General features: G+C 42.7%; 1 protein-coding gene across 1 annotated transcript; it reads right to left on the reverse strand.

Moving 5' to 3' along the window:
* Positions 1 to 21,075: 21,075 nt before the first annotated feature.
* Positions 21,076 to 24,485, reverse strand: LOC123428864 (60S ribosomal protein L27-like). The gene is made up of 2 exons (XM_045112978.1): positions 24,080 to 24,485; positions 21,076 to 21,353 (listed from the first exon to the last, which is right to left on the reverse strand). Exons 1-2 carry the CDS (start codon positions 24,483 to 24,485, stop codon positions 21,076 to 21,078), a joined length of 684 nt encoding a protein of 227 aa, XP_044968913.1.
* Positions 24,486 to 24,781: the final 296 nt, after the last annotated feature.

A 24,781-nucleotide genomic window follows, 5' to 3' on the forward strand; every position in this document is an offset into this window, starting at 1 on the left:
GATAAAATATCACTCTTTGGTCCTTGCTGTAGGACATCCAGCTTGACCCTGTTGTTGATGATACCATTTTGTGGAATGCTTCCTCTTCGGTTTCGTACTCGGCCTCCTTCGCTTACCAACCCCAATTTACTGGAGCCACAATCCCTTTCTTGGCTACGAAGTTTTGGGGCACAAAGGCTGATCCAAAATGCAAGTTGTTCATGTGGCTTCTCCTGCACCTTAAGGCCCTTACTGCAGATCGCTTGGCCATCCGAGGTTGGCCTCATGACGAGGTTTGCAAGCTGTGCCTCACTGGATATGAAATTAATGAGCACCTCGCACGGGAGTGCTTTTTCTCTCGTGGGGTCTGGGGCATTGTCACCACTTGTTTATCTATCCCCCATGGAGAGGCACCTATTTTCTCCACCTTAGAGGAGTGGTGGAATGCCAATACACAAGGGTGTGACGCGGCTGCTCGCATGAGGTTCGGTCATGCGACTACCTACGTACTCTGAATGTTTGGAAGGAGCGAAACATGCGAATATTCAATGATATCTCGCGTTCGGTGCTAGATGTTGCCTATCTAGTCATGGAAGACTTGAACCAAGTGCGTTGGGCATTTGCGCTCACTTCGTAGTTCCATTTTGTTGAATTTGTAATGTAAATCTTGGGCTAGTTTGTAGCTTGTATGAAACTCTTGTACATTGTTTTCCTCTTTTTCCTTCTAAACGAAATGGGCAGAGCACCTGCCTTTCATGTAAAAAAAAACCTCAACTACAAAACCGGGTATTTAACCCCTGGCGTTTACAAAACCAGACAAATCACCTCCCTACTCTGTTTTAAGATGTTTCAATAGGTGGTTTTGCAACGTAGCATGAGTCAACGAGCTAATTGAACATAGGGCCTATATGTCAGAGACTAAACTCTCTGCCAGCTAGTACGTCGTGACTCGGACGGGAATTCGGTGCTTTCGGTACCCGCACACCTTATATGCGTAAAAGAAATTAGTAACTGAAAAAGTTTAAAAAATTCCAAATATTTTTTGGAGTCAAACATGATCAAGTATTGTACTCGTATAAAAAGTTTCGACAAGAAATGATTCCCAATAACTTCAAAATAAAAAGACAAGTTTATGACGACGATATAGCGTGTATATTAGTTGTATATAGCGTTTTTTGCTGGATCTTTGACCCACGATGCAACGGAAGTCATTCTCTGACGAATCTTTTTATATGGCTACAATACTTGATCATGCTAGATATAAAAAAATAGAATTTTTTAAAGTTTTTTGTGTTACTGTTGTTTTTACATATAGGGTGCCTTGGCACCCGGTTCTCCTTTGTATTTTCCGTCGCGACTCGTGCTACATAGTGTTGCTTCTTCTGCCCATCGTGGTAGCAATGAGGAGGACTGGTTCAAGGCAGCAGTACAGAACCCCGGGGGAGGGGGGATGTGCCTCAATCCATGCCGGCGCCACGACGGCTTCACAAGAGCGTGTGTGCGTGCCGCGACATGGAGACTGACTGCAACTGAGTCTGATGAGGCATAAAATCAAATCGACGTTGAGATGCCTCCCCAACAAATTAATCAATAACGTGGACATGATTCTCTCACTAATCAATCACCCTGAGAAACTTGTAGCCAACAAGCAATGAGTTCAGCGCTAGAGAAGGTCGAGGATAACGCCGCCGTTTTAGGCTGCGTTGCGGGCATGCGGCCGGTTAGCCACTTCCTTGCCTTCAGAATTCCCAGCACCAACAGATTTTGCAACTCGCTCGCTCCATCCCCATCGCACGCGTCCTAGTCGCCCACACTCCACGGAGAAGCATTTGGTTGCAGGCCACGTGCTCAAAACCAGTCTCAAAACCACTTTCTAATATCTGAGGGGGAGCCTTTTTGAATGGTATTGTGAAGTTTAGGGGTGGTTTACCCGGTTTTGTAGTTGAGAGGGTTAAGTGGTCCATATCTGAAATCTGAGGGGATATGTGGACTTCTTTCGGAGGGGAGCGGCAGCGGCAAATTTACTCGTGAGAGGTGAGAGACGGGATTGGGAGCGACCGGGTAGGTCGTGGGGGAGATGTGGTACGATAGTTGGACGTGTGTCAGTGGGGGCTACTTTTTTAACGCAGTACAGACGTACATATACTCATTCATATGAACACACACGTACATCTTACTCCTATGAACACCTTCGAGAAACTGAGTCAGCATGTCGTCTTAAGATTTATGAAATCATTGTAGGCGCCTCGTCGTCGACGGAAACATTGTGGAGGCATTTTCGAGGATGGACTAGGGGAACGATGTGTTATCCCGACTTTTTTTTAACGTGCGAAGAAAGAGTGCCAATGGATTCTTTTAGTCATGGAGAAAAAGAAGTGCAAGAGGAGGTAGACGAAGGGAGACGGGGATGTGTTGGCTGAACCATCACTACGACAATCGATCGCCTTTTAACAATAGAGATTTTGTGCTCCTGGACCCAAACCAACAAAAGAAAGACTCATTTTTAGATGGTAAATGCTCTAGATCAACAGGCTGATTTGTCCCGTCCGTAAACCGGCTCTTGTGCCATCAGATCGGACGAAATCGGACGGTTCAAAATCACGTCTTCCGGGACATTGGGCAGCACCCAGTATCCGACCAGGTTGCAGCACGCGCCGCACCAAGTGTATTTGGTCCACCAGAGTCCACCCCCCCTACATTGTAGCTCGCCGTTGAGCGTTGCAACTTTCACTCCTCTTCCTCTCTCTTGCTCGATCCACAACTGGCGGATGTGACGGTCGGCGCGGTAGCTGGCAAGGCACCAGTGGCGCCGGTGGGCAGAGAGGGAGCGGCTACTCCCGCATCTTCTTCGCGCTCCATGGCCGACGACGACGCAGATCCGAGGTCAGTTTTTCTCTAGATCCCGTATGTGCGTGGTAGGAATCGGAGCATTTCTAGGCCCATTTCTAGAGGGATGGACGGTGGAGGACTTTGGGTAGGTGTAGGTTGGGGTGGTAGGGGGAGGAGTTGTTGTGGGGGGTTGGTGTTTGGGATCGTCGAGGCCGCCCTGTCCGAGGCCGTGTGCCACAATCTAGCGTCGGTGTTCGCTGACGGGTTCCTGCACTGGCTCATCCACCCAATGTTTCGTTTCGCCACGAGGCCAGCAGCTGCGGTGCTGTATTTCTCCGCCGCGGATGAGACGTTCAGCTTGGTCTGGCCACCGCCCTTCGACTGGGAAGAAGGAGCGCACCTGACAGAACTTGACGACAGGCTGTGCATTGTCCGGGAGGACCTCCCTCGTGTCTCTGTTCTTATTTGGCTGGACATCTGGAAGCTCGGGGGCAGATAATAATGGTGGCTGGTTGCTCGAGCTTCACGTCGACTGGCTACGGCTTGTTCGTGAAACAGGATATCTGCATATTGTGCCGCGGTATGTCAGAGTTTTTGGCAAACAAGGGAAGAAGATGATCCTTGCCACCTCCTTTGGCAAGGTTTTCACAATCCTAATTGCCATGGTTCCGCGGCATCAGAAAGAGCGGTTCTATTTCCCATCTTTTTCAGCTCTGCTCCCGAATTTGCTAGTAGTACAGGGAGCTTTTTCCCTTACCGATAAGAAGATGCAACAGGGAGCTTGCACGTACTGGACGTTAGTCAGGAGTTTGGCGGGATCTCAGTGGACCGATCCAACGGTCCTGTTTGTCACTATCGTACGGGGTAAGAGGGGACTGATTTTCCCCAGTTTTATCTTGACGTCGGCGATGGTTTTTCCAACGAAACATTCTTTTCACGAACTAAATGCTAGTTGCCTTGTAACGCATACACTGGATTGTCCCATCGACGAGGGACAATGAGTCTATTCTACATGTTTTCTTAGGAGCAACATGAGACTTTCTTTTCCGTTGGTTCTTTCTATTTGATCCCATGTATCAAACCCTAGAGCTAATCCTTCAACTCGAAGGAATTCCTCGTTTTGATACTGAGCGACATGTTACAACAATCTCTTTGTTTAAAGAGAGGCTTACTCCGGTGCGGAGGCACAGTGCTAAACAGCAATGAAGGTGATGGTGATCTGGTTTCCGAGCTCTACGTTGGCTTCACTCCCCTCGCCTATCGGAACTATTATTAGTATTTTTATAAACATAGTATAGGATTAGATCATCTTTAATTTGTTTTTGTGGTGCATTATATATGACTTTTTGTATGGGGTGTAATGTGCTTGGCTTCTTAGTCAGCCAGAGAGTATGTTTTTCGAACATGCTGATCAATGCGTTTTTGTGTTTTTGCAGAATGGACGATGAGGAATGCCCAACTGCTGATCGGTCTTTTTCAACGCGTTTCTCAGCCACCCGCTTGCCACAGATTGCGGATCGTCTGCCCAAAAAGAAGAAGGATGTTATACGCCTATGCAGTTTTGGTTCCCTCCTGAACATCAACTCTTTTTCTGTACCCACTGATCTGCTGGATTGGGTAGTCATGAAAATTGATCTAGAGAAGTCATTGTTTAGGTATGCATTTTTCAAGCATATTGCTCTTGAATAACATTTTTTTCCATCATTTTCTTGCTATAGGTTTTGTTTCTTATAGGCTCAGCTGTTTACTCTACTTGTTGCACTCACAGACAGAAGTCCATTTTGTTCACAAAAGACATGGTGCGGAAAATTTTCAATGTAACTTTTGGGTCAAGGGCAGTTGAGTTGTTGAGGAGGAATGAACCACATGTGTTGCGTGAACCATATCGAGTTGGGTCGAGGGCCCCAACAAGGCGCACTATAGAAGTGCTTGAAGTTGCATATGATTTTGATGTTGTTACTATAAGGAGGGCATGCGTACTGTTGTGTATTGCTCTTGTGCTTTCTCCTGGTGCTGGCAACATGGTTCCTTTAGAGTATCTTGCGAGCTTGGTTGACATGGACAGTATCAATGAGTTTGCTTGGGATGAGCATTTCTTGGTTGTTGCGTTGAATGAGGTCAAGAAGTATCAAAAGAAGAGGAATGAAGGGAAAACTACCTTCTAGATCGGTGGTTGTCTACCAATGTTTGCGGTATGGCCCATGAGCTTGCTACGTGTCAATATTTTTTGTTTCATTTATTTTTTTGCGTTGCAGCATCCATATATGACAGGTTGTCTCACAATGTTATTTTTATGTTTTGTTTTCAGATTATTTACATGGACTTTGTCGAGGTGCCTCGTTTGCTGGCTTGTGAGCATAGAATTGACTACTCTCTCCCAAGGTCTTGCTTCGTTTGCAATGACGACTTTAAGTTGATACAAGAAATTGATAGGAATAAGCTAAGCCTAGATAAGATTGATTTTGGAAAACGGAATACAAGAGCACATTATCCTTTTATTTTTTTCATTTTTTCCAATCCTTTTTTGGTTGGTTGTGGTTTTAACCCTTTTATCCTTTATGCACTTGTTTTCACAGCTTCGTCGTTTGGCGGAGACGCCGTATGTAAGGTTAGACAGCTGGAGTGAAGCTCAACATCAGAACAACAAGTTTGTTCGGGAAGATGCACCAACACGTGATATACCAAGCAACCCAGCCTTTGATGGATGTGAGGTTGGCGGTGATGTCTGTGGCTCTCTAGATGAGTGGCTGCATCTACTGCCTTCAAGTGAAGAAATGGAGGTAAGCACTTTTTTCATGAGCTTCTCATCATTTTTTTCCAGCAAATGGTTGTTGCAATGCTTTATTTTTTGTTTATTCTTTTTTTTGTGTGCCTGCTATTCATTGTTTGAGGGCAATCTAATTTTGTTCCTCTGTTTTCATTTTTGTTCTTTCCTTTTGAAACAGATTCCAAGGCACATGATACCAATATACGAAAAGCACAAGAAGCTCCATGCAACAGAAGTTAAGAAGGTTTTGAAATCATTTGGCCAGGTTCTGGAAGCAATGTTCTGTTAGTGTTTGGCATCTATTTTGGTCGAAGCTAATGCCACTGCAACAAGCAGCAATGATCATACGCCCAAAGATGTTACATTTCATGCCCCAGCCGGCAATGCAGCAGACGCAGGTCACACCAGGGCTCCCATCCACACTAGCCCTGAAGCTCACAAGAGTCTTGCACGACAAGAAGTGGATGCAGACAAGGAAGTTGCAGATTGTAGCAACACCAAGAAGAATGAAGCATGACGGGACATTGGTTTGGAGAAAATGCAGAGTTGCTGTTTCCAAGGATTGAAGATGTGCAGCAAGGACCTGTTCTTGGAGGATGCGAGAAGTCAGTAGGTGCTGAAGTCGGGGGTGGGGTGATTTGAAAGATCCAGATGTTGCTGATGAGGGTCAGAATGTTATTCTGTCACAGGGCACGATGGCAGCGTTGCAAGGACTTGCTTTGGAGTTTGATGATGGTTCATCAATGAGCCTGTTCAAACAGGGAACTGAAGATTTCGAATGGCTCAATATGGATGATAACAAGGCAAGGAAGTACAAGGAAGAAAATAATGGAATTGAAACTCCCATCCATGCTTCAGCAGGACCTACATATGACAAAACCCCAAAGCGTGCAACGCGGGGCAACAACACAAAGCTTCCAGCGCAAAACGATGGAGATGGTCCTTGTTTTGACACTAAACCAAAGCTTCCAAAGACCACTAACATACCAAGACAATCATCTCAAATTGCATTTGCAGATCCACTTGTAGCTCCAGGTTTGTCCCTTTTTTTTGGCCATATATTTCTGCTTGAAGCTTTTTTATTTTGAATACCATGTATCGAGTAGTTTATTCGGAGTTACTTATGTTTTTTCTATCTTCATATTTGTTTTTATTCCTTGTGCCAGTGCAACAAGTTTCTCCAGAGTTGCATGATCGCCTTGCGAAGATTGTTAGTGACAGCGGCGCGCGAGTCAAACATGTGAAGAAGGCAGTAAAGAAGAGAACAGCCCAACCCTCTGTTAGTGCTCAAAGGATGAAGAAGATCAAGATCGAGCCAAAAGATGATGCATTTTACCAGCAGTACGTTTTGAGCAGGTACATGGTACCAAAAACAAAACACGGCAAACCGATGTGAGTGTCCTTTTTATTGATTGTATGTTTTTTCATTTTTCATTGCAACATATGGTGTGGTCGTTGGGTTGTCAATAGTAGTAAAACATTTTTTTTGTTTTCCATCTATTTTCTGTGCTAATATCTTTAAAAAAAATTGCAGTCCTGATTTCATTGAAATAGAGGGTTTTCACACATCACTTGAGAACTTCCATGCTTCCTTGAAGCCACGAACCGAGATTGACTCCGATATAATGACACTCTATCTAAAAACATTCAACCTGGAGCAAATGTACAACAGGAAGAAGCCAAAGAAGTTTGCATTCTCTGTCTTCATGCGGGTTAGTGTTTCCCACATATTTGCTTTTTCTTTTTTCTTCACTTGTTTTTGGACACAATAGAGAAGTTAGTGGTAATGAGTATCCAATTCTTTCTTTGTTTCTCAGTCTCAATTGGCAGCGTGTTCAATCCAAAAAGTTGCGAAAGAGAGTTCCGAAGGGCTTGCGAAAATAACCAGATTACAAAATCTGATCTAGTAAGTTCTCATCTTGCACCATATGTTGTGTGTATCTTTTTTTTATATCAAGCCTGTTTTTTATACTTGTACTTGGTTTTTGTTCCATCGTAGCTTTTCATTGTTGTCGTCCAGAACAAACATTGGGCTGTAGTTGTTGCTAACTTGATGCATAAACAATTCAATGTCTTCGACTCTATCAAGAATTCTGAGGATGTTACATTGCTCACAAACGCAACCAACAATGTGGAAATGAAGTTTATTACCTGTATTTTCTCAGAGTAATCAACCTAGTATATTTATTTGTATGATCAATTTTTTTTTCAATATGAGTATGATTCACACACCAGAATACCCTTTTTAAAACTATTGTTTTATGTTGCATCCAATCAGATCACCAACATAAAGAAGGTAGCAAACTGCGAATCCGCGTTCAAGTTTGATCTCAATAGCTTTGAGCTTGTCACCCCAGATTACCCAGCACAAGAAACACAGTAAGGCTTTGTACTTGTAGGCTTGTACTTGTTTAGATTCATGGTTTTTCTCCCTTATATGGCTGTAGGATTTTTCTCAATGCTGCTCAATAAGGTTTTTCTTTTTGATGTAGATAAGGTATTGATTTGATAGTTTTCTAATTGAACAAAATAGTTGATGACTAGTATAGTGGATGCCGGTTTAGACACCTGGCATAGTATTTTATCAGAAGTTGAAACTACTTATGTTGTCCCCTTACTTTTGTATTAATTTCATACAATCCATCAAGTTTTGACGCTATGACAATGAAAAGCATGCCGGTGGTGTTTGTTGCACTTCCTTTCTATGAGAGGATGACACTATGACAATGAAAGCATGCCGGTTTTGATACATAAGTTTTTCCTTTCCATTTTTTAAGAATGGTGTGAGTGGGTTCAGGGGCCTGGGTTAGCCTCTTTTTTTCATGTGATGCAACTGATTCCTCATACCTGTGCTTAAACGTTTCCTTGTGTGCAACAAGGATGGATGAATTTTCATAATGCTGGGCATGAATCTTATTCTGAAAATAGTTATATGTTTTTTAATATATTTTTCAGTTATAATTGTGGCTTCTATGCAATTCTAGACTTGGAAAACTACAATGGTGTTGTCACGATGCATTTTGATGAGGTACCAAAATATACCTGCCTCTTATAGTTTTATGATTTTTTGCGCCTAAAAATGGTGTGCATGATTTTTGTTCTGTTCAGTCAATGGAACATGTTTTGTACTAGTTGTTTTACATGTTTGTACTATTTCTAACGCCCCTTTTATATCCATCTAACCCTTTTTGTCTTCTTGTTGTTTGTGTTGTCAGACTTACATCCCCAACCTCCGGAAAGGAATTGCAACAAATCTTTTGAAGCATCCCAGCAACAATTTGGACCCTGCAGAGTAGCTGAGGAAGCTGCTGGAAGTTTGATTAAAGACAAATGGTGGAGATGGAACATGTGTTCCCCTGCTGGTAGCTAAATCGTGTGATTTTTTTATGTAACCAAGATGTTAATACAGTGTCTTTGATGTAACCAAGATGTAACCTTTCTTTTGTTGTAAGTGTCTGGGAATGTTGCAAGTCCATGTTGGAGGTACTTTTGACGCATCGATCGTATTCAATGAATGTTGTGGAGGTACTTTTGTTGGGATGTTAATACAGTGTGTTGAAATGAAATTGTTATCAGTCCCCTCGCATGTATCTATTTGGCTGCATTTTCCCTTTTTTTGTTGAAGATGAATGCAACTCCTTTTTTCTGTGTGATGAATATACAATAATTGCAGTTTATATACAGTTTTTTTGGGACTCATTTTTTCTGTCATGAAGATGAATGAACCTCGTTGTTTGATTTTTAGTGTCGGGTTCTCCTGGGTCTGTATACAGGGTCCCCATTTTTGCATTTTTTTTCTTTTTCAAATGCTCTCAAGAGACATCCCTACATTGTTTAGTTTCTTTTTTCTCAATGCTTATCACCACAAGATGTTTTATATATCCTAAAAATGCAAGGTGTTGCATAGATGTTTTATAGTTGGCTTTTTGTCTCAAAAATGGAGCATAATTGTAAGGAAGGTGTGAAACAGGATCAAACATCACAAGTTTTGTCCAACACACACATGTAGAGACTGAAAATAATATATTTTGAAGAAATAAGCACAAATGTAACAATTGTATATTTATACTAAATAAACATCTTCACTTTACATTTTTCTGAAGGAGACTTTCTCATGTGACCAAAAACTAGAAAGGAGAATTTAAAGTGACATAGCAGCCCCTACATTTTGACTTTTTTTGTATGCAGCAAGCGAATCAGCTTTTCATGTCTGTTTTTCTTCTCAAAGCCTAAGTTCTGCTGCTCTACGACACTTGCATCCACTCATATTGCAGCCCTCAGGTAGGGACATGTATTTGCTGCATGACCATCCTCGGTGCAATAGTTGTATTTCTTGACAGCCATCGCAAGTTTCAGCTGCTCGCACACTTGGGCGATGTGACCATCTTCTTTGCACTATGAGCATATGTCTTTTTTCTTCTTTGGTCCAGGTTTTCCTCTAGGTTTTGTTTCTTTCTTCTTCTCCTCTGTTTTTGCCTTCTTCTTCGCTGCATCCTCTCTTTGCTCAAGCAAAGTCTTTCTCCTTCTTTATTTTTCCGACGGTCGACCTTTCTTCAGGACACGCGCTGGGTTTTGAAGCATGACACTCTCCCTGTTATCTTGTTCAACCGGCGGGTTTGGTGCTTCTGGATGTTGGATTGTGGGTTTTGGCTGTTTTGGCTGGTGCTTCTTTGGCTGACGCGACACATGTTGCTGCTGCATTGTTTGTTCGCTGCTGCTCATGTTGTGTCGTGTTTTGTTGTTGGGTCTGCTGCTGCTATTGTGATTCCCGCTGTTCTTGCAATCTCCCTTTTTTTGCTGCAGCAATAATGGGCTCAAGGTTATGAGCTGCATTGCTACTTCTCCAACAACAATGCCAGAAATTGACACGTTGACGGAGACTGGGCTTGCGTTGCTTTTTCCCTTGAATAGGAAAGGGTGATGCAGCACAGGAGCAGTAAGTATTTCCCTCAGTTTGAGGACCAAGGTATCGATCCAAAAGGAGGGTCTCGTCAAGTCCAGAGTACCTGCGCAAACACAAACAAGCTTGCACCCAACGCTTCAAAGGCATTGTCAATCCCTTCAAGATTGTTTGCAAAGTGAGATCTAAAGGCGGAAAGTACAATGAAGTACAAAGTGTAAGGCTGAAAATATGGTGTGGAGTAGACCGTGGGGGCCATAGTGTTCACTAGAGGCTTCTCTCAAAATAGCAAATATCACGGTGGGTGAACAAATTACTGTAGAAGAATTGACAGAACCGCGCAAAGTCATGACGATATCTAAGTCAATGATCATACATATAGGCATCACGTCCGAGACAAGTAGACCAATACTTTCTGTATCTACTACTATTACTCCACACATCGACCGCTATCCAGCATGCATCTAGTGTATTGAGTTCATGACGAACAGAGTAATGCCTTAAGCAAGGTGACATGATGTAGAGGGATAATCTCAAACCAATGATGAAAACCCCATCATTTCACCCTTGATGGCAACAACACGATGCGTGCCTCGCTACCCCTTCTGTCACTGGGTGAGGTCACCGCATGGTATAAACCCAAAACCAAGCACTTCTCCCATTGCAAGAATCATAGATCTAGTTGTCCAGACAAAACCCACAACTCGAAGAGAATTACAAGGATATGAAATCATGCATAAGAGAGATCATAAGAAACTCAAATAAGATTCATAGATAATCTGATCATAAATCCACAATTCATCAGATCTCGACAAACACACCGCAAAAGAAGATTACATCGGATAGATCTCCATGAAGATCATGGAGAACTTTGTATTGAAGATCCAAGAGAGAGAAGAAGCCATCTAGTTACTAGCTATGGACCCGTAGATCTATGGTGAACTACTCACGCATCATCGGAGAGGTCATGGTGTTGATGAAGAAGCCTTCCGTGTCCGAATCCCCCCTCTGGCAGGGCACCAGAACATGCCCCAGATGGGATCGTGCGGAGACAGAAGCTTGCGGCGGTGGAAAAGTGATTTCGACGATCTCTTGATTTTTTTTGGGATTTTTAGGGAATATATAGGCGCAACCCCTAGGGAAGAGGGCGCCCAGGGGGCCCACAAGCCTGTGGGCCGCGACCTACCCCTGGTCGTGGGGTGGGGGCTTGTGGAGCCCCTGAGGCTCCCCTGCCTTGGCTCTCAAGCTTCCCGATCTTCTTCCGTTATGGAAAAAATCTTTTCGGGGATTTTCTTCCGTTTGGACTTCGTTTCAAAATCTCCTCTGAAAGGGTCAAAAACATGGAAAAACAGGAACTGGCACTTGGCACTGAGTAATAAGTTAGTCCCAAGAAATATATAAAAGGCATACAAAACATCCAAAGTTTGACAAGATAATAGCATGAAACCATCAAAAATTATAGATACATTGGAGACGTATCAAGCATCCCCAAACTTAACTCCTGCTCGTCCTCGAGTAGGGAAGTGATAACGAATGAATTTTTGATGTGGAATGCTACCTAGCATAGTTCTCCTTTGCAACTTCTTTCACGTGACATGAATGTTCAGATCCATAAGATTCAAAACAATAGTTTGCTATTGACATGAAAACAATAATACTCCAAGCAAGCTAGCAAGGTAATCATGAACTTTCAAAATAACAAGGCCAAGGAAAGTTATCCCTACAAAATCATATAGTCTGGCTATGCTCCATCATCCTCACACAACTAATGTAAATCATGCACAACCCCGGTATTGGTCAAGTAATTGTTTTTGCACTCTTACTTTCTCAAACTTTTTATAACTACCACGCAATACATGAGCGTGAGCCATGGATATAGCACTATAGGTGGAATAGAGTGTGGTGGTGGTTGTGAGACAAAAAGGAGGAGATGGTCACATTGACTCGGCGTATCAAAGGGCTATGGAGATGCCCATTAATAGATATCAATGTGAATGAGTAGGGATTTCCATACAAGACATGCACTAGAGCTATAAGTATGTGAAATCTCAAAAGGAAAACTAGTGGGTGTGCATCCAACTTGCTTGCTCACGAAGACCTAGGGCAACTGAGGAAGCCCATCATTTGAATATACAAGCCAAGTTTTATAATGAAGATTCCCACTAGCATATGGTAGTGACAAAGCAAGAAGCTCTCAATCATGAGGAACATGGTGCTATTATGTAGCACAAGTGTGGAAAAAGATAGTAGCATTGTCCCTTCTCTCTTTTTTTCTCTTATTTTTCATTTGGGCTCTTAGGCCTCTTTTTTTTGGGCTCTTTGGCCTCTTTTTTTATTTCCTCACATGGGACAATGCTCTAATAATGATGGTCATCACACTTTTATTTAATCACAGCTTCAAAGCTCAAAATGATGATGACTCTATAGGAAATGCCTCCGGCAGTGTACCGGGATGTGCAACGATCTAGCATGGCGTATGATCTTGGAAACATCTCGCTAGCTATCTTACGATCATGCAATGGCAATATGAGAGTGACGGCACAAGTCATGAGATGGAACGGTGGGAGTTGCATGGCAATATATCTCAGAATGGCTATGAAAATGCCATAATAGGTAGGTATGGTGGCTTTTTTTGAGGAAGGCATATGGTGGGTTTGTGCACCGGCGAAAATTGCGCGGCACTAGAGAGGCTAGCAAAGGTGGAAGGTGAAAGTGCATCTATAGCATGGACTCACATTAGTCATGAAGAACTCACATACTTGTTGCGAAAGTTTTTATTAGTAATCGAAACAAAGTGCTAAACGCATACTCCTAGGGGAAGGGTTGGTAGGTGTAAACCATCGCGCGATCCTGGCCTCAACACAAAGGATGACAATCAATAGATCAATTATGCTCTGACTTCCTAACATAGCGGTTCACCATACGTGCATGCTACGAGAATCACTAACTTCAACACAAGTATTTGTAGATTCATAATACACTACTAACATAGCTCTTAATATTACCAAATCCACGTCTCAAAACTAATTGAGAGGAATCAAAACTTCTATTTCTACTCAATGCACATGAAGATGGAGGTTTTTGCATCCTCTTTGGGTACCTATCACATTTGGGACTACTTTCATAGCATAAGCCAACTACCAAATCACGCACCGCCGTGCTCTAAAAGATATAAGTGAAGCACTAGAGCAAAAGTATCTAGCTCAAAAGATATAAGTGAAGCACTATGAGCATTCTAGCAAAATCACGATAAGTGCATGTCTCTCTCTCAAAAAGGTGTGCGGCAAGGATGATTGTGACACAACAAAAAGAAAAGACTCCTAAGATACAAGACGCTCCAAGCAAAACACATATCATGTGGTGAATAAAAATATAGCTCCAAGTAATGTTACCGATGGATTGAAGACAAAAGAGGGGATGCCTTCCCGGGGCATCCCCAAGCTTAGGCTTTTTGGTGGCCTTGAATTTGTCTTGGGGGGCCTTTGGCATCCCCAAGCTTGAGCTCTTTCCACTCCTTATCTCTTTGTCCATGAGAACGTCACCCAAAACTTGAAAACTTCACAACACAAAACTTAAACAGAAACTTGTGATAACATTAGTACAAGAAAACAAACTACCACTTATTTTGGTACTGTAGCAAACTTGAATTCCATCTATATTGATGATGGGCTACTGTATTCTCACTTACCCATGGCGAGTAACCCCCGATACTAACCATAGTTTCATCAAAACAAGCAACCAACTCAACGAAAAACAGAATCTGTCAAAAACAGACCAGTCTGTAGCAATCTGTATACTTCGTATACTTCTGGTACCTCAAAAATCTGAAAAATTACGACGGTCTGAGGAAAAAGCATATGAATCAGCAACAAAAAGAATCAACTCAAAAGCTCTTTCTGAATAAAAATGAAAAATCATCTCGTGAGCAAAAAGTTTATGTCTTTTTGAAGCAGGATCAAACAACCATTACCAAGACTAATCCTAAAGGTTTTGCTTGGCTCGAACACAAAAAGAAACACAAAAAACACAACAACAACAGAATTGTGAAAGTGTGGACGCAACAAAACAGAAAGAAAAAGATAAATTCATTGGGTTGCCTCCCAACAAGCGTTATTGTTTAACGCCCTTAGCTAGGCATAGAAGCGATAGAATCACATATCGTCGTCTTTGGTGCTCAAACCATAAGTAGCCCTCATCATGGATTCATAAGGCAATCTTATTTTATTTCTAGGAAAGTGTTCCATGCCCTTCCTTAAAAGAAATTGAAATCTAATATTCCCTTCCTTCATATCGATGATAGCACCGATAGTCCTTAGGAAAGGTCAACCAAGAATAATAGAGCATGTAGGATTGCAATCAATGTCAAGCACAATGAAATCCACGGGTACATATTTCCTATTTGCAATAATAAGAACATCATTGATCCTTCCCATGGGTTTCTTGATAGTAGAATCAGCAAGATGCAAATTAAGAAAACACTCTTCAATCTCATTAAAACCCAGAATATCGCATAAGACTTTGGAATTGCAGAAACACTAGCACCCAAATCACACAAAGCATTGCACTCATAGTTTTTGATTTTGATTTTGATGGTAGGTTCCCACTCATCATGAAGCTTTCTAGGGATAGAGACTTCCAATTCAAGTTTCTCTTCAAGAGCTTTTATCATAGCTTCGACGATATGAAAGGTAAAGGCTTTGTTTTGGCTATAAGCGTGTGGAGAGTTCAACCTGGATTGCATCAAAGAAATGCATTCAATCAAGGAGCAACTATCATAATTGAATTCCTTGAAATCCAGGGTAGTAATTTCATTACTACTCAAAGTTTTAACGTCTTCTACTCCACTTTTAATGCTTTTAGCATCAAGATAGATGGACTCCGAATCATTGGGGCACTTTTTAACCAAAGTGGATTCATATCCAGCCCCATAATCATTAGGTTTAACACAAGAAAACAAAGATTCAACGGGATTCACACCAAGCACTTTAAGATCTTCGTGATTCTCATCACGAGAACACGCCTTTTTGAGCCATTCATGTCTAGCACGAATTTGGGCGGTTCTTTCTTGGCTCACAATCATGGAAACATGCATAGCTTTCAAAGTTTCATCCATGTTGATTTTGGGAGGAGCACATCTATAACTTTCAAAGCATCAACATCACAAGCAATCATATCAACGCTCTTAGCCAAATCGTCAATTTTGAGTAGTTTTTCCTCTATGGACACATTGAAAATCTTTTGAGAGTTGATGAACTCTTTGATATTACTCTCTAGATCAGAGTGTAATCTATTGTAATTTCCATGAGTATTGTTGTAGGAGTTGCCAAAGTTATTAGAGGAGTTACTAGGAAAAGGCCTAGGAACATAGTTTCCTCTAAAAGCATTGTTGTTTCCAAAGTTATTCCTACCAACAAAATTAACGTCCAAGCTAGCGTTGCTACTCTCAATCAAAGAAGACAGAGGCAAATCATTAGGATCCAAAGGAGCACTTCTACTAGCAAACAAATTCATTAACTCGTCCATCTTAGCACTCAACGAGTTAATTTCCTCTATAGCGTGTACCTTCTTACTAGTAGGTGACCTTTCAGTGTGCCACTGAGAGTAGTTCGTCATGATGTTGTCTAAGAGCTTTGTGGCTTCTCCTAATGTGATTTCCATGAACGTTCCACCTGAGGCGGAGTCCAAGATATTTCTAGAAGCAAAATTCAAGCCAGCGTAAAAGATTTGAATAATCATCCAAAGGCTCAAGCCATGAGCGGGACAATTTCTAATCATTAATTTCATTCTCTCCCAAGCTTATGCAACATGCTCATCATAAAGTTGCTTGAAATTCATGATATCATTACGGAGAGAGATGATCTTAGCCGGCGGAAAATACTTGGATATATAAGCATCTTTGCACTTATCCCAAGAATCGATACTATTTTTGGGCAAAGAAGAAAACCAAGTTTTTGCGCGATCTCGCAATGAGAAAGGAAAAAAGCTTCAATTTAATCACGTCATTATCCACATCCTTTTTCTTTTGCATATCGCAAAGCTCAATGAACGTATTGAGATGGGATGCGGCATCTTCACTAGGAAGGCTAGAGAATTGCTCTTTCATAACAAGATTCAGCAAAGCGGCATTGATTTCGTATGACTCCGCACTAGTGGCGGGAGCAATCGGAGTACTAATAAAATCATTATTATTAGTATTTGAGAAGTCACAAAGCTTGGTGTTTTCGTTCATGGTGACTTCAGCAAGCAAGCAAGCACACGAGCAAACAAAAAGCGGGCAAGAAAAAGGGCGAACGAAAAGGCGAACGAAAAAGGCGAACGAAAAAGGCAAATTGGTGAAGTGGGGGGAGGAAAACGAGAGGCAACTGGCAAACAAAGTAAATGCAACAAATGATTATGTGACACTTACTTGGATGAGTTCTTGACTTGATATTCCTCCCCGGCAACGGCGCCAGAAATGCTTCTGCTACTTCTCAAACAACAGTGCCAGAAATTGACACGTTGACGGAGATTGGGCTTGCGTTGGTTTTTCCCTTGAAGAGGAAAGGATGATGCAGCACAAGAGCAGTAAGTATTTCCATCAGTTTGAGAACCAAGGTATCGATCCAGAAGGAGGGTCTCGTCAAGTCCAGAGTACCTGGCAAACACAAACAAGCATGCACCCAACGCTTCAAAGGGATTGTCAATCCCTTCAAGATTGTTTGCAAAGTGAGATCTGAAGGCGGAAAGTGCAACGAAGTAAAAAAGTGTAAGAATGAAAATATGGTGTGCACTAGACCCTGGGGGCCATAGTGTTTACTAGAGGCTTCTCTCAAAATAGGAAGTAATACGGTGGGTGAACAAATTACTGTCGAGCAATTGATAGAACCGCGCAAAGTCATGACGATATCTAAGGCAATGATCTAGCATATAGGCATCACGTCCGAGATAAGTAGACCGATACTTTCTGCATCTACTACTATTACTCCACACATCGACCGCTATCTAGCATGCATCTAGTGTATTGAGTTCATGAAGAACACAGTAACGCTTTAAGCAATATGACATGATGTAGAGGGATAATATCAAACCAATGATGAAAACTCCATCTTTTTACCCTTTACGGCAACAACACGATACGTGCCTTGCTACCCCTTCTGTCATTGGGTGAGGTCACCGCATGGTATGAACCCAAAACCAAGCACTTCTCCCATGGCAAGAATCATAGATCTAGTTGGCCAAACAAAACCCGCAACTCGAAGAGAATTACAAGGATATGAAAGCATGCATAAGAGAGATCAGAAGAAAAACAAATAGATTCATAGATAATCTGATCATAAATCCACAATTCATCGGATCTCGACAAACACACCGCAGAAGAAGATTACATCGAATAGATCTCCATGAAGATCATGGAGAACTTTGTATTGAAGATCCAAGAGAGAGAAGAAGCCATCTAGTTACTAGCTATGGACCCGTAGGTCTATGGTGAACCACTCACGCATCATCGGAGAGGTCATGGTGTTGATGGAGAAGCCTTCCGTGTCCGAATCCCCCCCTCCGGCAGAGCACCAGGACGTGCCCCAGATGGGATCTTGCGGAGAAGGAAGCTTGCGGCGGCGGAAAAGTGATTGCGATCGTCCTCTGATTTTTTTGGGAATATTTGGGAATTTATAGGCGCAAGATCTAGGTCAGGGGACCTCCAGGGTCCCACAAGCCTGCATGGCGCGGCCCCCCTGGCCGCGGGGAGGGGGCTTGTGGGGCCCCTGGGGCTCTTCTAGCTTGGCCCCCAAGCTCTCCGATCTTCTTCCGTTCCAGAAAAAATATTTTCGCGGATTTTCTTCCGTTTGGACTCCGTTTCAAAATCTCCTCTGAAAGGGGTCAAAAACATGGAAAAAACTGGAACTGACACTTGGTACTGAATTAATAAGTTAGTCCCAGAAAATAAATAAAAGGCATGCAAAACATCCGAACTTTGACAAGATAATATCATGAAACCATCAAAAACTATAGATACGTTGGAGACGTATCACGCCACATGTTGCAAAGATGTCTATTCTCAACTAATTCGAAGCAATGTATCATATGCTGCCAGTTCTGCTCAAATTCATCAACCATGTCAGAATCGTTGATGCACCTGTAGAAAGCATTCTCAAAAACCTCATCTCTGCTCATTATCCTGCCAAGCTTCTCACGAGCTTTTCTCTGGACATGCCATTTGCAGCATCTATGCACCCTGTTGGGGAAGACTTGTGATATGGCAGTTTCCATGGCCTTGTCCTGGTCTGTCATAATGTTCAATGGGTGTTCATTGTTCATTGCAAGCAGAATGTTCTCGAAGACCCACCTGAAAGTTTCAATCTGTTCATTTGGTAGCAACGCACAACCGAGCAACACCGTTTGCAAATGGTTGTTCACTCCGACAATCGGAGAAAATGGCATGTTGTATCTATTTGTACAAAATGTTGTATCAAAGAAAATACAGTCTTTGTACTTAGGTTACAATGCCCTTGCCCTGCCATCCACCCAAAAGAGCCCTGTAACCGAGTTGGTATCCTTATCAACAATTTTTTCATAGTAGAACTGAGGATTCTCAGCTACCCGCCTCTTAAAATAATCAACTATCAAATCCATGTCTCGAAGGTTTAGGTTTTGGCGCAGCTTTGACCGGACATTTGAAACATCCCTCTTCACATATGGTAGTATCCTGCGGTCTCCGCCGTGCACCCTTGAGAGCATCCCCATGCACGATGAAGTTGAGAAGTTTACATCATGCATTGTCATTATGAGATCAATATCTTCTTCCGAAATGTTGCGGTGTGAGAGGTAATATCGTACAAGCTCTGGCTGTGGCATCAGGGGGTGTGTGTGCTTAACAACAAAATGTGATACAAGCCACTTGTTCCCCCTGATTCCAACTATCATCTTAGCTTTGCAATCATGTCGCAACAATCTATTCTTTGGACGTTTGTTCGTAACATCCATTTCGAAGCAACTATCTTTGCTAGACGAGGCTGCACCAATTGATAGACCCTTTGAAGCAGTGCTACTATCAGCTTTGCTACCTGGCTTGCCTGTGTGGACACACTCAGAAACCCTCTTGATAAGTGTCGTAGGACCTTTCTTTTGGCTGTTTCGAGAAGCACCTATGTGTATTCCCAATCCAGTCTTGAAGGCATCTTCATTGTAGAATATTCTAGCATCTTCGACAGTGTCAAATTGCATGCCAACAAATGGCAATAGCGGCTGCGATGAAATTTCTTCTTCCTCATCATCACAGTCATACATTGTAGCAGTCGAGTTGAGTCCAGCATGAGCCGCATAGCTATGTTGAGCTTCTGTTCCATCATGAGCATCCTACAAAAAAAACATCAAAAGTACGTCCATACATCAATACTATTTAACCTCAATAGATCGCCCAAGCATGCATGAATTTTTGCAGCACAATAATTGTTCTAAAAGATTCTTTTGCACGACAAGGATACAAGGATTTAACATTTCTTCAGAGCAGTTCACAACAACTTTTTTTCTTATCAGGGCAATGATACACATTACCAGTTCACAAAAGTTTACTGCATTACTAGTTTTCGAACACACATTTTTTCTGAACATTGCTGGACAAGGATACAATATTTTTTTGCGCAGCAACCATACTGATTTTGGCAGCACGAGTTTTTTTATCATAGTAGCATTGCAACACTAGCATTGACTGATATTGCAGCCACTCAGGCAATATATATTTTTACAAGACAAGTGTGTCATATATTTTACTTGTAAGACATCATCAGCCAAGTAACACGAGAGGTTTCAGGAAAACCAACAAACAGAAACGTAGCTGGATACAGACTCAAGTCTAAATGTCAAGGAGGTTTTAGGTAACTCAAATGGTACGGTTGTTAGTAGAATTCACAGTTACATCACTGGCCAGTGCAAAAAAACAAGAACAAATATGGTTTCACAGTTCCAGCACAGATGTGAGCAAAATAAACTGAAAGAATGACTCAGAACCACATTTTTCCCCTAATAAAGATGAAAGAAGTGAAGAAAGTACAGCTCATGAAAAACTGTGGGTGGAAATGAAATTACTAGTGTATGCCTCAGCGATGTTAAGAGCTTTTGACATGTGGCGGTCAGAGCATTTTTACTTATTCATGTAATTTAAGCATCATGGACATCTCAAGACAGAAAATTAGGCCACCCACTGGTAGAAGCGTAGAGATTTTAGTTATCATGTTGCTGCGTAAACTGTATTTGTACAGCAACCATACTCATTTTTTACCCGGCAAAGACTACCATGCTCAACTAAAAAAACCATAGAAACACAAGCATTGCTTTCATATTTTGAAAGCATGTGTTTTTTTAGCATAGTAACATTGCAATACAAGGTGTTTTTTACAGAGTAACTCACCACATCTGCTGCGGAACCATACATCTGATTTTCTGGGAAGAACACACGTGGATTTAGGTAGCTCGATCAGTCTGAGCTTCAAGCAAAAGTTGAAGAAGCCATACCTCTGTAGATGTGATGCGCCATGGTAGCCCAAACAGTAGGTTTGGGAGGGCGGATTCGTTTTGGCGGTTATGGTACTGCGATTAGCTGCAGGCGAGCGAGATCTGCCGCAGGTCACCGGTCGGCGGTGGGGTGTGGGGGTGGAACGGCGGCAGAGGGTGGCGGGGCAGGAGGGTGGGTGGGGAGGGCGGAGTCGCCGCAGGTCACCGCTCGCGTCGCCGCCCACGATCCGCGGGGATTCAGGTGGGATTGTGTCTGCCCGGTACATTTCAATGCAGCACGCAAAATGCTGCGAGGGGTGTCGGCGCGCGGCTGCTCAAGTGGGACGGTGTCCGGACTGAATCCAACGGTGGGGGCTCGGCGCATCGGACGGCTCTCCAAGGGGCTTACGTCTGGTACAAATCAGGCGACAGATTTGTAGCAGGAGCCTTTTTAGATGCGTATGTCTTTTCTATTTATACCATGTATGAAAGTGTGTGCTGCTGGAATTTCAAGGCACATACTACACATTTATCTGTATATGCATATTTCTCTTCAAAACAATTTGAGTTGTATAATAAAGTTTTAGTTTAAAAAATATTAAGGGTTGTGTGATGCCCGACCGGGATCAAAAACACATTTTCAAATGTATGGAAATTCTCTCCACAAATATACTGATCTAACGGTCAAAATATTGTTGATGATGTGAATTTTTTTTAAACGGTGGCAAAAACTTTGCCTCATCTCATTAATTAAGAAGAAGAGAATTGTCCGGTTGGTTAACAGAAAACCGGACAAAAATCGTTACAACACGTCCACACAGAACACAAAGGGCGACCTAGCAACCCACATAGGAACGCACACACGTCGTCGAGAAGAGAACATCGTCAAGACTGCAACCCGGTGTCATCACCATCACACCTACACAAGGGCGACTCTGACTCCATCATCGATGACCATTAATATAGCCTCACCACAAGAAAACGTTGAGGCGCACGTCATCCACTGCCAAACAGTCAACCGGACGCTCCAACTACGAGTCAGTTTCGACTCTATCGGCGAGCATTCTAGGAGAAAAGCACTGAGCCTGAGCCGAGCGAGCACCACAACCGACCACCCACCTCGCGTCATTGTCGCCGCAAGTCCTCGCCTCAGTAGCTCCGACTCCAGGAAGACAAAGTGAGGCGCGGCAACCCCTCGAACACGTCGGATGAGACCGACTACCAAAACTAAAAATTAAACCAACTCTGCCCGAAGCCGCCATCATAACCACACAAGAAATCGTGCCAACCACATGGTCAGTCGGGCACCTGTCACTAGTAGAAAAGAGGGCTTTCGCCCACTTGACGAAAACCCATTAGTCCCGGTTCACTTACGAACCGGGACCCATGGGACCATCGGTCCCGGTTCGTGAGACCAGGGCGTCGGTCGGGCCATTGGTCCCGGTTCGTCTGGCCCCTTTGGTCCCGGTTCCAGACACGAACCGGGACGAAAATGTTCCTCGCTCCTGGCCCACAACAATTGGTCCCAGTTTTTGGCTGGAACCGGGACCAAATGTTGTCCTTCACTCCCGGTTCCGTCCACAAACCGGGACCAATGCTTGGCCTATATATACCACCCGACCGCGAGCAGAGCAGTGCACTACTCTGTTTTTTCGCCAGCCGTGGGAGAGCATTGTGGTGCTCTAGCTCACCTCCTATGCACATGAGGTGTTCCATGAAATGCCCAAGCCACACTTAAGCTTTCTCCTCTCGAAGCTCCTTGTCCAAGCTTCATTTTCCTCTAGTTTTGTGTAGCTTTAGTGGTCCGTCCGTGTCCCGTCCCCGTCCTCACCACCGTCGATCGCCCTCGCCCATCTCAATGTCGGCACCACCGTGGTTAGTCTCTTCTTCTTATCTTCTTTCTAAAAGAAAAAAGTTCTTACTTGTATGATTTAGATAGATACTTGTGTAATTTTCTTACTTCTATTATTGTTTGTTATTATATAGTGCGATAGTTTTGGTATCCGCCTCCGTCGGCCCTCATCCTGTGTATGATTGATGTGGTATATATTATCTTTTATAACTTTTTTTTTGTTTAGTGTTTATGAGAATTATGCCGACCAACGTGACATAGATTTTTTATCTAGGAGGTATGTGAACCGGAAACTTGAACCGACATACAAATTCTTGCCGAGAAGTTAAATTTGCTTGAAAAAGAAAACAGTAACTTGAAAGAAAAATTACGAAGAGTTGAAGAGGAGAAGATGATATTGGAATTGGATGTTGCCGATGTGTGTGACGATCACAAGATCAAGATAAATGCAATGCTCTTGAAGATTAGAAACATTATAAAATATGCCATTCATATTGAGGCTTGGTATCATTATGTCGTTGGATCAATTTGTACCTTAGTTGCGGTTATGATCGCATTTGTTGTTGCATTTAAATTTAATAGTTTCAATGTATGTTCTAATTAGATGCTCTAGAGAGCAATATGTTGTTCAATAATGAGAACTATGTAAGAACGTTATCTATTTATTTTGGTCACTATTGTACTTTGGCTTTAATGTGATGATGAATTTCTATTAATTTGGTCACTTCTCTATTCATAATATGTTGTAATGGTTTTTAATACACGCACCCATGTGGAAAAAATGAAATAAGTTCGAAAAAAATGAAATGCCTTTTGTAACATATGAGTTTTCGTATGAAACCCTCATACTTCGAAAGAGATTGTCCGATTTGTACACGAAGTGCATCCAGTTTTGAATCATGTCGAATCATGTGAAGAATAGATCTTGTTGGAATTTCTTGAATCATGTCGAATCATGTCGAATCATGTGAAGAATAGATCTTGTTGGAATTTCTTGAATCATGTCGAATCATGTGAAGAATAGATCTTGTTGGCATTTCTTGAATCATGTCGAATCATGTGAAGAATAGATCTTGTTGGCATTTCTTGAATCATGCCGAATCATGTGAAGAATAGATCTTGTTGGAATTTCTTGAATCATGTCGAATCATGTGAAGAATAGATCTTGTTGGAATTTCTTAAATCATGTTGAATCATGTGGAATCATGTCGAATCATGTGGAATCATGTCGAATCATGTGAAGAATAGATCTTGTTGGCATTTCTTGAATCATGTCGAATCATGCGGAGCTTGGTGAAGAACCACCTGTTCTTGCCGGTATTGAACCTCTCCTCAAGGTTGGCCTTGGCGGACTTGGCGGTGGTGAGATTCTTGTCCTTGGTGGTGAGGGAGTCGGGAGCGTCGGAGACCACCTCCTTGAGGTCGACGTCGAGGGTGTAGCGTGTGGGCATTTGGTGAGTGTAGTTGACGAGCTTGAGGAACGCCTTGATGCGAGACTTCTTGGTCGTCTTCTTGGCCGAGTCCTTGCGGTTCACCTTCTTCGGGTATTTGGCCAGGCCGGCGACCACGCAATGCCCGTAGGGGCGATCGCGGGTTCCCTCCTCGAACACGAGCATGATCACCGCCTTCTTTCCGGCGTACCTGCCCTGCAGCAGGATCACCGCCTTGCCCGGCTTCAGGAACTTCACCATCTTCCTTCTCCTCTCCTCGCGCTGCGCCAACGCATATGGGTTTCGGGTTGGTGGAGGGGTTGGAGGCTGTGGGCGGGGGAAATATGGCGGCGTGTTTGGGCAGGAGAATATATAGGGTTGGCGGCGCTAGGATTTCATCGAATCATGTGAAGAATAGATCTTGTTTTTGGTGGTTCTTCACCAAACACCTCGGTTGTGGCAGGTGATACGTCTCCAACGTATCTATAATTTTTTATGGTTCCATGCTATTATCTTGTCAACTTTGGATGTTTTGCATGCATGAATATGCTATTTCA

Source organism: Hordeum vulgare, chromosome 2H, assembly GCF_904849725.1.
Source record: "Hordeum vulgare subsp. vulgare chromosome 2H, MorexV3_pseudomolecules_assembly, whole genome shotgun sequence".
Taxonomy (NCBI): domain Eukaryota; kingdom Viridiplantae; phylum Streptophyta; class Magnoliopsida; order Poales; family Poaceae; genus Hordeum; species Hordeum vulgare.